The following is a 16158-nucleotide window of genomic DNA, read 5'->3' as shown; positions in this document are numbered from 1 at the left end:
CAGACAATGAGGGCAAATGGGATTAGTGTGGATGGTAATAAGGAGAACCATGGACCAAGGTGGGCTGAAAGGCCCTTTTCTGTACAACTCTCCAACAGAAGCAAGGCATTTTGATATGTGATAGTAGTTAGATCCTGAACCATCTCTCTGTGTAGTCTAATCCCTACTTACACTTGAGGATAGTCTGGTTCCAGTTTCAGGATAACTCACCTTTGCTTAGGCTCTTTCACCAGAGGAAATGGTCTCTCTTTCTCCATATTAACAAATCAGTTCTTAAACACTTCAATGAGAGATGAAGAGGAATTTATTTTGCCAGAGGGTGGTGAATCTGTGGAATTCATTTTTACAGAGACTGCGGAGGCCAAGTCATTGGATATATTTAAAGCGGAGGTCAATGGGTTCCTGATTAGTAAGGGTGTGAAAGGTTACTGGGAGAAGGCAGGAGAATGGGGTTGAGAGGAAAAACAAATAAGCCATGGTCGAATGACAGAGCAGAGTCGGTAGGCCAAAAGTCTAAATTCTGCTCCTGTGATCTTACTGTCTTTTGGTCTTATGAAATCATGCCTTATAATCCTTTCCACTCAAAGCATTAGAACGTATATCTTCACAGCCTCTCTCTATAATTCATCCACTTTAGATAAAGTACACTCCAGGGCTAAATTACCTTCCCTAAAGTGAGATGGGATTAAGTTCACTCAATACACAGAGTTGTTTGCTGGATTCACTTGGAGGTGTAGGTGGGAAATGAAGCTGTACTTGGTTCCCTTGGTGGTGGGTTCAGCAGGATTGTGGTGGCTGGTGAGCTCCCCACAAAAACTTATTAAAATTACTTTGCAATCTGCATGTCAAGGCCATTCTTAAGCACCCTTGAGGCAGTGGTGACAAACGACCTTCTTAAACTACTGACCTTCACAGATTTTTCTATAGTGGCACTGGGAAGGTCTTCCAGGATTTAGATTCAGGGACAATGAAGGACTAATGATATACTACCAAGTAAGCACAGAGTGAGACTTCCAGTTTCAGACTAATCTACACTGAAGCATACAGTTTAATGTGGCATTTGCATTAATAGCCACAGCAATTGGGAAGTGCTGGGGCCAGACCACAGGAGTCGCCACTCATTCTGACAGCAACATAGCATGCCCGGAATGCCTAGCAGAACAACACAGAGAACAGCGGGCAACAAAACAGCAGTAAAGCAAGCCTCTTTCCTACTTCCCACCCAGATGCAGGGGAAGCTGCGGGTAGTGTGCTCCCACTCTGCTTTTGTCCTTCTGGGTAGTGAAGGTTGTGGATTTGGGTGGTGCCTAAGTGGTTAACTGGACGGCATTTTGTAGATGGTACCCACTCTGTTGTGTTGCTGACTAGAGGGAATGAGGCGCAGATCAAGTAAGTCCCTTTATCCTGAGTAGCGTTCAACCTCCCCGGTGCGGATGGAGAAGCTGTGGGGAATATTCAGTGACATTCCTGACTGTGTCTTGTGGGAAGGATTTGGGGTTTGGGGAGGTGAGTCCTTTCTACTGTTTAGCCAACCACTGATGTGCCCTTGTAGTCATAGTATTTACACGGCTGTTCCAGCACGCTTGATGCTGCAAGATGTGGTATTGTAAATCCCACTGAATGTGAAGCAGATGGTTATTCCATTTCTTACTGGAAATGATTATTGATGAAGTAGCTGAGTGTGATTTGGCCAAGGGGATTTTCCTGATGACTTCCAACAACCTCAGCCATCTTCCTCTGTGCAAGTTACAATCCCAGCTTTAGATAGGAAAGGCTTAGAGGGATGTAGGACAAATAAAGGCAAGTAGGCTAGCACCTTCATCAGCATGGACTTTGTAGACTGAAGGGCAAGTTTCCATGTGGTAGAACTCTCTGTCTCATTCACTCTCTCTAAACATCAAAGCCACTAATGGTCCTTCCATTTAATATATAGTTTTCTCTTACATCACTTCAGTTCTCTGTATGTTTTTCACACAGAGGGTGTTTGGTATATGGAATGAGTTACCAATGAACGCGATAGATGTGCATGCAGTTACAGAAGTGAAAAGAACTTTGTGCAGGTACATGGATAGGAAAAATACAGATCTCATGCAGGCAAATGGGACAAGCTCTGGAAGGCAATTTGGTCAGCATGGGCCAAAGCATGCATTTCCATGCCGTATGACCAGCTGTCAGAGCATTTTCCTCGGATCCCCAATGACTTTTACTCAGGCTCCTTGACGCTACACATACTTCAAGGGCAGCCACTGTCTCCTGAACTTTGGAATCTGTTCTTTTGTTCATGGCTTATAGAAAGCAATGTACAAAGGGATACTTAGAGATGAAATTAGGAGCACAGACACAGGGCATGAAGTATCACTGGTGAGCAAGATTAGACAAAAATCCAAAATCGTGGGCAAAAGGGTGACCAAAGAAGGAGTGGGACCAATTACAGATAAGGATGACCAATGCATCAAGCCAGGGGATGAAAGCAAATGATAAATCAGTAGTGTTTGACTGTATCCCCTGTGGAAATCTTAGTAGTTAGAGAATTAATGGGTAGGGACATTCTTCAACATCTGGTATTCCATGGCATATGGCAGGAGTATTGGTTGTCTTAGCAGGCTTAGAAAATGTTTTAGGGCGCTATGGTAATAGAGATTAGCACAAGGCTATTACAGCTTGGGAAGGAGTTCGGAGTTTAATTGTGGTACTATCTATAAGAAGTTTGTATGTTCTTCCTGTGAGCTTGTGGGGTTTCCAGAGGATGCTACAGTTCCCCCCCCCCCACATCCAAAGAAGATGCTGTGGGTAGTAGGTTAACTAGTCATTGTAAATTGACCTGTAATTAGGCTAGGGTCAAACTGGTGAATCGCACAGAAGCAACTCATTGAGCTGGAAGGACCTGTTATGTGCTGTATCTCAAAGTAAAAATAAACAAATAAATAGATAGATCACAGAAACAGTAGACATCTAAACCCCTAAGGCTGCCCACTATTTGGGTATGACCATGGCCAATCTGCCCAAAATCTCAACCACCTTGCTCTGCTGATTCCTGTAGTCTGGAACTCCCTGACTTGTTTTTTTTTTCCTTCTCTTTTCTTTAAATATGTCATCTGCATTATGCTCTGGATTAGATACTTCCATATACTACCCCCTTATATATCCACTAACCACTTTATTTAGTACCTCCATTACCAAATAATGTGGCCACTGAGTGGATGTTTATGGTCTTCTGCTGCTGCAGCCTGCCCAGGGTTTAAGGTTTAATGTGTTGTGCATTCAAAGATGCCCATCTGTTCACTACTGGTGTAATGTGTGGTTATGGTCACCTTCCTGTCAACTTGAACCAGTCTGGCTATTCTCCTCCAACCTCTCTCATTAACGAGACACTTTCACCCACAGATCTGCTGCTCAGTGGATTTTTTGGTTTTGTTTTTTGTTTTTTCCACCACACTCCTTAAACTCTAGAGGTTGCTGTGTGTTAAAAGCTCGAGCGATCAGCAGTTTCTGAGATACTCAAACCACCCCTTCTGGTACTAACAATCATTCCACAGTCAAAGCCATTTAGATCAGATTTCTTCCTCATTTGATGTTAAGGCTGAAGAACGACTGAATCTCTTGACCATAGTTTGAATGCTTTTATGCTTTGAGTTGCTGCAACATGATTAGGTAACTAGATATTTGCATTAATGTGCAGATTTACAGGTGTACCAAGTAAGTCCCTTTGTATGAGATTGTCCTATTCGTAAAAGTGTCTTTCCAGCTATCATGTCATGTCCCCTCATTTTCCAAAGCTTTTCTGCTTCTATGTGAAAACCTGTCTTCTATCCATGCACACTCACTTCCTCCATAACACATCTAATTCTGGGAGCTGCTTGGAATAAAGAACTTTTTACACTCAGACATTAGCACAGTCAATCTCTCCTGGAATGTTTACAATGCAAGTATATCCTTTCTTAAATTAGGAGACAAAAAAATGTGCAGTCCAGGTGTGGCCTCATCTATAGGTTATTCAATTGCACCAATACCTCCCAATTTCCAAATGCCAATGCCTTTGCAAATATGTCATCTGCCTTCTTAACTACAGCAGCAGCCTGATCATTTCCTTTGTGATTCACACAGAGGGACACATTAATCCCTCTGATCTTGACTCATGTGCGATTTCTCTCCGTGAGATAATAGACTTGATTCCCCCTCCTTCACATTTTTCCTCATTAACCTCAGTTTGCTAAATTACCCCAATTTATTAATGCTATCATTCAACATGCACTCCCACCTGTTTTGATGTCATTAATAAACCGAGGTATCTTACAGCCTGCTCCCTCCTCCAGATCAGTAACATAATGGGTATATGATTAAGGCCTGAAGACTTGGATCCCTGGGTCACTCCATAATCCACATCTTTCTAACTCCAAATAAAACATATTTATTCTAATTCTCTGTTTCTATATGAAAACCTATCTTCAATTCAAGCTCACTTACTTCCAGTATAACAGTGTGCCCTTTGCACCAGCCTTTTATGTAGCAGCTTCTAAAAATTCAAATACACTACATCTACAGGTTTTCCTCAATTGAGTGAAGATCTGTCAAATGAGAGTATCCTGGGAATTATAGGCTAGTTAGCCTGTTGTCCCTAGAAATCACTAGAGCAGAGAATTTCCCAAATTTAAAAAAATCAGATTCCATAGAAGAAAAATGAAAGTCAGCTACCCACGTGTCCAGATCATTACAACGTCTTGTACAGAAGATCAACTAAAGAGCTATTGGATTGCTGGGGTTTGTGTAAGGAGGCTCAAACAACCTAGGCTTGATAACTCCACAGCTGCCTCAGAGTCTGTATATGCTCCCATATTCTGTGTTTGCCACCACATCTGAAATACATGCACCCTAATTTATTCCTGGTATAGAGGAGTGGGCAAAGAATTGGCAATGGGCATACTTCCTTAAGTGTTTATGAAGAATAGACATGACATCTTTAGCTTTGACTAACTTCTATAGATATGTGGTATTGAGTATATTGACTGGCTTCATCAGAGGCTGAAATGGAAATACCTTGAATGGAAAGTGCAAAAAGTAGTGGACATGGCCCAGTCCATCATGGGTAAAGCTCTCTGCACCACTGAGCACACCTACACAAAATATTCTCGCAGAAAAGCACTATCCATTGTCAGGGACACCCACCAACCAGATTACCATTTCTTTTTGTTGCTGTCATCAGGAAAAAGGTACAGGAGCCTCAGGACTCACATTACCAGGTTCAGGAACAGTTATTACTTCTCAACTATCAGGCTCCTGAATGGGAGGGGATAACTTCACAACTTCACTTGCCCCCATCACTAAGCTGGTCCCACAACCTATGGACTCAAGGACTCTTCATCTCATCTTCTCAAAATTTATTGCCTATTAATTAATTAATTAATTAGTTAGAACCATAGAACATTACAGCACAGAAACGGGCCTTTTGGCCCTTCTTGGCTGTGCCAAACCATTTTTCTGCCTAGTCCCACTGACCTGCACTTGGCCCAAATCCCTCCATACACCTCTCATCCATGCACGTCCAAGTTTTTCTTAAATGTTAAAAGTGAGCCCACATTTACCACTTCATCTGGTAGCTCATTCCACACTCCCACCACTCTCTGTGTGAAGAAGCCCCCCCTAATCTCCCCTTCACCCTTAACCCATGTCCTCTGGTTTTTTTCTCCCCTAGCCTCAGTGGAAAAAGCCTGCTTTCATTCACTCTATCTATACCCATCATAATTTTATATACCTCTATCAAATCTCCCCTCATTCTTCTACGGTCCAGGGAATAAAGTCAGTTTATTTTTTTATATTATTATTTTTTTAAAAGACTTTTTCTACTTTCTTTTTGTATTTGCACAGTTTGCTGTCTTTTGTACAATGGCTGTCCACCCTATTGGTGTGGTCTTTCATTTATTGGTGTGGTCTTTCATTGATTCTGTTATGGTTATAGGATTTATTGAGTATGACCACAAGAAAATGAATCTCAGGGCTGTATATGGTGACATATACATACTTTAATAATAAATTTACTTTGAACTTTTAAACTTTGATGAGGTATGAGTGAAAAGATGGTGGACGGGATTAAGACTATAAGACCATAAGATATAGGAGCAGAAGTAGGCCATTCAGCCCATCAAGTCTGCTCCGCCATTCAGTCATGGGCTGATCCAATTCTTCCCGTCATTCCCATTCCCCTGCCTTCTCCCCATACCCTTTGATGCCGCAGCTAATCAGGAACCTATCTATCTCTGCCTTAAATGCACCCAATAATTTAGCCTCCACAGCCACTCATAGCAACAAGTTCCACAGGTTTGTGACCTTCTAACTAAAGTAGTTTCTCTGCATCTCTGTTCTAAATTGACATTCTACAATCCTGAAGTCTTGCCCTCTTGTCCTAGACTCCCCCTACCATGGGTAATAACTTTGCCATATCTAATCTGTTCAAGCCTTTTAAAATTCGGAATGTTTCAATGAGATTTCCCCCCTCCAATTCTCCTGAACTCCAGGGAATACAGCCCAAAAGCTGCCAGATGTTCCTCATACAGTAACCCTTCCATTCCTGGAATCATTCCAGTGAATCTTCTCTGAACTTTCTCCAATGTCAGTATATCCTTTCTAAAATAAGAAGCCCAAAATTGCACAAAATACTTCAAGTGTGGTCTCATGAGTGCATTTGACCACATTCAATATCACATCCATGCTCTTATATTCTGTACCTCTAAAAATGAATGCCTACATTGCTTTTGCCTTCTGCATCACTGACTCAACCTGGAGATTAACCTTTAGGGTATCCTGCACAAGGACCCCGGAGTTCTTTTGCATCTCTGCATTTTGAATTCTCTCCCCATCTAAATAATAGTCTGTTCACATATTTCTTCCACTAAAGTGCCTGACTATACACTTTCCAACATTGTATTTCATTTGCCACTTCTTTGCCCATTCCCCTAATCTATCTAAGTCTCTCTGCAGGCTCTCTGTTTCCTCAACACTACCCACTCCTCCACCTATCTTTGTATCATCAGCAAATTTAGCCACAAATCCATTAATACTAAATCATTGACATACATGGTAAAAAGTAGTGGTCCCAACACTGACCACTGTGGAACTCCACTGGTAACTGGCAGCCAGCCAGAATAGGATCCCTTTATTCCCACTCACTTTTTTCTGCCAAACAGCCAATGCTCCACTACATATCTATAGAAGTTAGTCAAAGCTGAAGATGTCATGTCTATTCTTCACAGACACTTAAGGAAGTATGCAACCAGTTAGAATGCTTTCTATGATACTTCTGGTAGAAATTTGCATGTCGTTGAGTATCTTCAGAAACTTCTAATGAATTATAGCTGCTGTTGTGCCTTAGTTTGTTGGGCCCAGGATAAATCCTCAGAGATGTTGACACCCAGGAACTTGAAACTGTTCACCCTTTCCACTTTTGATCCATTGATGAGGACTAGTGTGTGTTCCCTCAACTTTCCCTTCCTGAAGTCCATAATAAGTTCTTTGGTCTTACTGACTGTGAGCGCAAGGTTTTTGCTGTGACACCACTCAACCAGCTGATCTATCTTGCTTCTGTACACCTCCTTGAAATTCTGGCAGCAATAGCTGTGTCATTGGCAAATTCATAGATGGCATTTGAGGTATGGCTAGCCACAAAATCGTGGCTGTAGAGTGTACAGCTGTGAGCTAAGTAATGCATCCTTGAGTGAAAAGGTCAATGATCCAGCTGCAGATGGAGGTGTACAGGCCCTGGCTTTGGAGTTTGTTGATTAGACTGTGTTGATCACTGAGCTATGTTGAACATCAGCCTGAGGTAGGTGTTTTTATTGTCCAGGGTGAGCAGAGAGCCAATAAGATTGTGTCATTTTAAACCTAATGTGGCAATAAGCAAATCGCACTAGGACCAGGTACTTGCTTAGGCAGGAGTTGATACCCACCATGGCCAACCTTTCAAAGCATTTCATCACAGAAGATGTGAGTACCACTGGGTGATAGTCGCTGATACAGCTCACCCAGCACTGGTATGATAGTCACCCTTTTGAAGCAGGTTGGTTGGCACAGGGTTTCAGAGACCCATCAGGTGCACCATCAGGGCCTGACGCCTTGCACAGGTTCGCCTTCATGAAAGATGATCTAACATTGGCCTCTGAGGCAGCAAAAATATAGTTTTATTCTCCCTTTCAAAGTATGCATAAAAGTTGTGGAGCTCATCTGGGAGTGAAGCACCAAGCCATTCATAGTGTTAGGTTTCACTCTGTAGGAAGTAATGACCTGCAAATCCTGCCATGGCTGACATGCATTCAATTCATCTCTACTCTCAACTGTAATTGCTTCTTTGCCCTTAAAATAGCCTTCTGTAGGTCATACCTGGACTTGTATAATTCACCAGCCTTGAATGCTGCAAATCTAGCCCCAGCAGAGTATGGGTCTCCTGGTTCATCCCCAGCTTTTGGTTTGAATATGTCTAGTATACACACATTTACACAGGTTTTGATGAAGTCAGTGACAACTGTGGCATACTTATTCAGACACAAAGATGAATCCCTGAATATTGTCCAGTTCACTGACTCAAAGCAGTCTTGTAAACACTCCTCCACGTCCATTGATCATATCTTCTTCATCCTCATCACTGGTGCTGCAGTTTTTAATCTGGAATATACACTAAAAATAGAACAACAGCCAGGCAGTCAGACTTTCCAAAGTGTGGGCATGGGATGGCACGGTACGCATTCTAGATGGTGGTATAACAGTGGGTTGGCTCCTCTGGTTCCATAGCTGATACATTGGTGACAGTTGTTCAGAGACGTCTACAAACTGGCCTGGTTGAAATCCCCTGCACTGATAGGGAAGGCATCAGGGTGCACAGTTTGGTGCCTGCTGATTGTAATGCCCAGCTCCTCCAGTGGAATGTACACCACTACCAGGATAATGGTGTAAAACTCCCTCGGCAGATAAAGCAGATGACACTTGACATTTAGATGTTCCAGGTCAGGTGAGCAGGACTGAGACATGTTGTGCACCACAATGAGTTAATCATAAAGCATACTCCACCTCCTCTGCCTTTAAAAGACTGAGCTGTCCTGTCTTTGAGGAGAATACTGGAGCCAGCAAGCTGCAGCGTTGTGTATGAAATGGCAGGTGAGAGCCATGTTTCTGTGAAGCAAAGTACACAGCAGTCCCTGATGTCCCTCTGGTACAGCAATCCTGCTCTGAGGTCTTCAATTTAATTCTCCAGAGACTGGACATTCTCCAGCAGAATAATTGGGAGTGGAAGTTTAAAGCCTCTGCATTTCAATTGAACTGGCAGACCGGTGCAGCTCCCCATTTCCATTTTCTTAAAGGAGAGCTGCATTCATGATCCAAGTCTGCCATCCGAGCTTCGTCAATTTTAAGTATCGGTAGATTTTTTAAAAATGTCTTAAAATGTTGCTGCGTACCAATGTACCCATGGATATGACTATTGATTTCAGCAGTAGTAGTCCCTCATGGGAATATTTGATGATTCCCATTGGAGCTGCACTGAAACAGTCACTACATCTACTTAAAATAACTCTGATAAGAAATGATAAAGTCGTGGTGGAGGGGTTAATGAGTGCAGGTGATGATCAGCCTTACTGACTGGGGAAAGTCTTTGAGACTGGTGGTCCTGGCACAGTTGCTGTGTAGCCTCCTCTCAGATAGGAGCGGGACAAACAGTGCATGAGCAGGGTGGGTTACTTTGTTGTAAATCTTCTTTGCACTCTTTCCAGCTTGATAACATCTGCCCTATAAGAGAGTGACTAGAGCAATGTTCTGTACATCTTACCAGGTGTGCAGCTCACTGGCATCTTGTACATCTGCAACAGCATTACAACTCAGTGCCTTGAATGATGTGCCATAGGCCTTCATCACTAAGCAATCTATTAGTGGTGTCACCCTAAGGGAACCAAGTACTTGCAATCCAAGGTTCCTCCGATCTACAGAATTCCCTCAGACCCTACCATTGAACGTGAATGTCCTTCCCTGATCCGTCTTTGCGAAATGCAACACCTCATACTAATCTGATTGAACGCAATTTGCCATTCCAAGTCCACTTACCTAGCTGGTCTTCATCAGTCAGGAACTGAAGATAGAAGTTGTAATGTTATATAACATTTTTGAAAGCCATATTTGGAATAATGTGTTTAGTTTTACTCATCTGCTCTGGAAAGAAAGATGCCACTAAGCTGGAAAGAGGGCAGAAAAAATGGCATGGATGTTGCCAGGACTTGAAGGAGAATCAGGGGTGAACCTTTATAAAATCATGACAGGCATAGAAAGGGTAAATGTATGCAGGCCTTTTCTCAGGTTTGGGGAATCAAGAACGAGAGGGCTTGGTTCCTCAGACCTGGTTGGGAGGGTTAACTTTTTCATCCGGTGGTGGTCTGTATACACAAGGAGTTGCCGAGAAAGTGGATAGGTCAGGTACATTAACAACATTTAAAAGACACTTAGATGACTACATGGATAGGAAAGGTTTAGAAGGATATTTGTCAAGTGCAGGTAAATAACTGGGATGGTATTTATCGCAATCAAAATGAACTAGTTGGTCTAAAGGGCCTCTTTCTGTGCTGGGCGACTCTAGGACTCAAAAACAGGGAGTCTTTTTGATCCCTTATAATTACAAATAAGAATACATCATTTTAATCTATATATTGCACAGTTGTAGTGAACTACTTAACCATCTTTAATGTCTATAACAGATCTGGATAGAGTATGGTTCAATACAACCCTGTCAAGTTCATTCAACTACCATTTTCAGCTTCTAATTTCTGTCCATCTCTTGTATTATATTCCTCCTTAAGACCACATCTCAATGTAGATGCCTCTGTGAACGTTATTTTTGCCATTCCTGTACATTGATGAAATCATGGCTCTTTGAACACTTTGTTACTTTGTCATGATGGAGTGACTGTGAGTTCCTGAGAGTGATGCTGTCTGGAGTTTAGCTCCCGGTAAGGTCACCCATGCAAGTAAGGTCAAGGGAGAGGTTCCAGGCAAAGAGCAATACAACCAAGACCTCAGCAGTGAAGCTGGCAGAAGATGATGACACATCACAACCAATGTTCCCTTTAATTTGTAATGACTAGCATCTGTAAAAATCTAGTTCTGTACAATTTTTTGTCCGGTGACAATGGGTGTGCACTGAATAATTCCATCAATAAAAATGGTATAAATAAGCTGGATCTAAAATCCGCAGACCAATCATCAGAATCTCCACATTGTCAACATCTTCCGCATCAGAAATCGGAAAAGGAAATGTGATTGTGTACAATCGTGAAATATACTTATCATGCCAATGAAGTAGAGGGTGACAACCTTTTGCGAGTAGTTTAAATTCCTTTTTGTGCTAGTAGAGAAGATGTGTGCTTGCGCATATATTCACACTTTAGAAGAAACATTGATCACAACGGCAGTGAAGGTGGAGGAAGGCTGCAGCAGTGAAGAGTCCCAGTCATCTTGTATTCCATACCACTGGACCCTGACTCTGATCAATAAAACTCGTGTGTTGGCTGCCTATACATCAGCTCCTCCATATTAAACAGGCATTTTCCATTCTCCAATAACCACTCATACTCGACTCAAGTCATTGCATTATGACTAAATGCTTTTATTTCTGGAGCTCCTCAAATACTAATCCCTTTTTTCTCCTTTCTGCAGTTGTAATTTTTCAAATCCTAGTGAACATTGTTTTTGTCCAATTACTTTTGTCTTGTAACAAAGGATTATCTCTTTACCATGCATAATTTTTGTCAACTGATCCAACATCCTGCTTCTTCACACAGGTGTGACACCTGACAAGGACTACGAGGATAACAAAACTTACAGAATGTCTTCCAACGAGGTGCAAAATGTCAACAGGATTTCTCCCCTTGAGGGAGGCAATTATGTTCAACTCAAAACCTTGCAAAGCAATGAAATGTTGAAAGCCACCCAACGAAGACCGAGCTTCATCAACAAGAGGGAATGTTCAGCAAAATTACGCTCTGACGAACAGGTATAGTCTTCAGCAAAGTGAGCAGATGAAATGTCTCCTTTTCCCAATGTCTTGTGTAAAGTCACCAAAGAGATCTGTAGAAATGGGGAACACTCCATTCTGAGTGGTCACAATTGTACCCTACAGTTCCAGGGCAGGTGCCATACATGATGAGACACAGGATCCAAATTTTCCACAGCATCCTATCAACACACTAACAGCCTAGCCGTTCATGTCTTCGGATGTCCCTTGGAGCAGAGGATGATGCATTTCCAAGGTGGTTCTGTGGGTTCTGAAGTCAGTGTGGGACGTGCACAAGGCTTCCATTTGGTGAGGCAAGAGATGCTTGGTGGAGTGGGTACATAGGTAGTTTGTGAGGAAAACCTCCTGCTGTTTACATTGGGAACACACCAAATTCCAGTGTAGGATCCTGGGTGCATTTACCACAGGAACACGGTACTAATGGGATGGGTTTCAAAGATGGTCAAGTGACTCACCTCGGCCACCTCCCCTCTATAACTAATGACTGTAACCTGGAATCAACAAGCCAGGGTCTGCATATGAACACAGCCCTGGAAGCTGGGAATGAGGTTAAGGCAGGATTCCACAAAATTCTGCATACTCAGAATGGAGATACATTGATTTTCCTGCTGACTTCCATATCAGAGTTGTGAATGACCAAGACTTCCAGAATTAGCAAGGGAGAAGATGGGAATACCCACTCCAGTAGAGCATGGTCTCGTGAGCCAAATGTTTTATCAAATAAGACAGAGCTCATGTCCAGGCTCTGGTATCAAAGTTCAAAGTAAATTTAATATCAAAGTATATATATGTTGCCACCTTAAGATTCAATTTCTTGCGGGCATTCATGGGAAAAAGAAACACAATTGTATTTTATGAAAAACTATATATAAATGGACAAAAATTCACAAACAACCAATGTGCAAAAGAAGACAAGTTGCACAAGTAAAAATAGTGCTGAGGTGTTAAAAGTCCTTGAAAATGAGTCTGGAGGTTGTAGTATCAGTTCAGAGTAGTGGTGAATGAAGTTATTGTACCTGTTCAGGAGCCTGATGGTTGTAGGGTAATAACTGTTACCGAACCTGGTGGGGTGGGACCTAAAGCTTCTGAACCTCCTTCCTGATGGTAGTCGTGAGAAGAGGGCATGGCCTGGATGAGGGGGGGGGTGGTCTTTGATGATAGATACTGCTTTCTTGTGGCAGCACTCCATGCAAATGGACAGTGGCAGGGAGGCTTCACCTGTGCATTTAGAGATGCTCTTCTGCACACCACAGTTGTAATGTATGGTTATTTGAGTTAATGTCACCTGCCTGTCAAATTGAACCAGTCTGGCCATTTCTCCTCTGCTCTCATTAACAAAGCATTTTTGCCCACAGAACTGCTGAACACGGGATGCTTTTGGGTTTTTTTTGTACCGTTCTCTGTAAACTAGAGTTTGTTGTGCATGAAAAATCCTGGAAATCAGCAGCTTCTGTGATACTCAAACCATTCCATTTGGCACTAACAATCATTCCATGGTCAAAGTCACTTACTTACATTTCTTCACCATTCCAATATTTGGTCTAAACAACAACTGAAACTTTTGACCATGTCTGTATGTTTTTATGCATTGAGCTGCTGCCACATGATTGGTTGATTAGAAATTTGAGATATCAACCAGGTGCAAAGGTGAATCTTAAAACGTGGCCACTGAGTGTATATCAGCCACGGATATAACCATATAACAATTACAGCATGGAAACAGGCCATCTTGGCCCTTCTAGTTCGTGCCGTACATTTACACTCACCTAGTCCCACCAACCTGCACTCAACCCATAACCCTCCATTCCTTTCCTGTCCATATACCAATCCAATTTTACTTTAAATGACAATATCGAACCTGCCTCTACCACTTCTACTGGAAGCTCGTTCTACACAGCTACCAGTCTCTGAGTAACACCCTCATGTTACCCCTAAACTTTTGCCCCTTAACTCTCAACTCATGTCCTCTTGTTTGAATCTCCCCTACCCTCAATGGAAAAAGCCTGTTCATGTCAACTCAATCTATCCCCATCATAATTTTAAATACCTCTATCAAGTTCCCCCTCAACCTTCTACGCTCCAAAGAATAAAGACCTAACCTGTTCAACCTTTCCCTGTAACTTAGATGATGAAACACAGGTAACATTCTAGTAAATCTCCTCTGTACTCTCTCCATTTTGTTGACATCTTTCCTATAATTCAGTGACCAGAACCATACACAATACTCCAAATTTGGCCTCATCAATGCCTTGTACAATTTTAACATTAAATCCCAATTCCTATACTCAATGCTCTGATTTTTAAAGGCCAGCATACCAAAAGCTTTCTTCACCACCCTATCCACATGAGATTCCACCTTCAGTGAACTATTCACCATTATTCCTAGATCACTAGATATGGGCAGAGAAATATCAGATGGAGATTAATCCAGGCAAATTTGACCTGTTGCCCTTCAGGAGATCAAATATAAAGGGAAGGTACACAGATAATGATACTCTTAACAACACTGATGTGCAAAAAGATGTTGGGCTCCAAGTCCATTGCTACCTGAAAGTGCCACAAAGATGATAAAATGATAAAGAAGTATATAAACTGGGAAGTCATGTTGCAGCTATGTAGATGGTTAGCTTTAGGCCATTTTTGGAATATTGTTTGCAGTTCTGGTTATTCAATCACAGGAAGTATAAAGGGGCATGGGAGGGTGCTGGTTTATCATGATGCTGCTTGGATTAGAGTGTACGATCCATAAGGAAAAAGTTGCTTATAAAATTATGGAGTCGTAGTTCCCCCATCGTTTCATGTTCACCTTGAGCCTTCCACTTTACACCCTTTAAGTATCAGTGTTACAGGGGAGTCAAGGGTGTTAAAGAGGCATGAGAGAGGAGCCAGACGAAGTTGATTGGAAGGCCAGGGATGACGGCAGACAGCAACAGCTGGAGTTTCTGGGAGCAATTCGGAAGGTGCAGGATAGATACCTCCCAAAGAAGAAGTATTCTAAAGAGAAGATGACAAAGCTGTGGCTGACAAGGGAAGCATAAAAGGAAAAGTGATGGCATCTAATATAGCAACAGTTAGTGGAAAGTTAGAGAATTAGGAAGCTTTTAAGAACACAACAGAAGACAACTAAAAGAGAAAAGAAGGAAAGGTCAACTCTTTGAGTGATTATGCAGAAAGTTTGAAGTTAATAATTCATCAATTAATAACTCATCAGGGTGATTGATAAGTCTGGGGCCTAAGATAGAAGGAGATGAGTTATTAACCAGATTTTCTGCATAATCACTCAAAGAGTTGACCTGCATGTGTATGTAACGACAGCTGTATAACTCATCTCCTTCTACCTCAGGCCACGAACTTATCAATCACGCATGCTGTGGACACTTTCTGGAGGTCCAAGATCCGTACGCTCCATGATCGCTGGACTAAGTGCGTAAATGTAGGAGGAGATAGTTTTGAAAAATAAATGTGCCAGGTTTTCTAAAATTGACTCCTTCTACCTTAGGCCATGAACCTACCAATCACCCCTCATAAGATGAACTGACACCAAGGCAATGAGCCTTCTCCGTCTGCTCCGGGATTCGGGTTCACAGACTCAATTTGTTTTGGAAAGCTGTTGCTTGTTTCTATCGTTTGCATTATTTGTGTGTGTTTTCCCTCTTTCTCTGTGCATTGTGTGTTGGTCTTTGTTTAAACTGGGTTCTTTCTGGTGCCTGTAAGCAGACAAATCTCAAGGTTGTCTAATTTATACATACTTTGATAATAAATAATCTTTGAAACCTTTGAATATCAAGCCACTTCAGTACTAGTTGGCCTTTACAGATCTGAAAAACTGAAAGACAGGGGAAGGGGAAAAGGGGAGGGGAAAGGACAGAGGCTGAGATTTGGGGAGAGGGAAGGTGAAGGAATAGGAGCACGGTAATATGGGTGGGGCAGGAAGTGAGAGGAATCCACTGAGAACTCAGTTCATTGAGTTTGCTACATTCATTATTTTGTATTCTCTTCAGGGCTGCTTCAGAACATGGATTCAGGGAAACATCACCAAGAAGAGTTGTACTCACTTTGTGGAGAGTGAGAATGTCCTGAATGACATGGGGTAAGAATGGTCTATGATCCTGGGTCTGGGG

General features: G+C 42.1%; 1 protein-coding gene across 1 annotated transcript in view; it reads left to right on the top strand.

Annotated features, from left to right (window-relative positions):
• The window catches only part of trpm2 (transient receptor potential cation channel, subfamily M, member 2), a 172491-nt gene that overhangs the window by 9233 nt on the left and 147100 nt on the right, over positions 1–16158 (top strand). Inside the window, exons 2-3 of the mRNA XM_059967444.1 lie at positions 11805–12016; positions 16039–16127. Of these exons, the coding sequence (XP_059823427.1) occupies positions 11849–12016; positions 16039–16127 (257 nt within the window). The 5' untranslated portion in view covers positions 11805–11848. The remainder of the gene's footprint in view (positions 1–11804; positions 12017–16038; positions 16128–16158) is intronic.

Source organism: Hypanus sabinus, chromosome 4 (assembly GCF_030144855.1).
Source record: "Hypanus sabinus isolate sHypSab1 chromosome 4, sHypSab1.hap1, whole genome shotgun sequence".
Classification (NCBI taxonomy): domain Eukaryota; kingdom Metazoa; phylum Chordata; class Chondrichthyes; order Myliobatiformes; family Dasyatidae; genus Hypanus; species Hypanus sabinus.
Note: the sequence above shows the minus strand (reverse complement) of the source record. Positions and strands in the feature narration are given on the sequence as shown.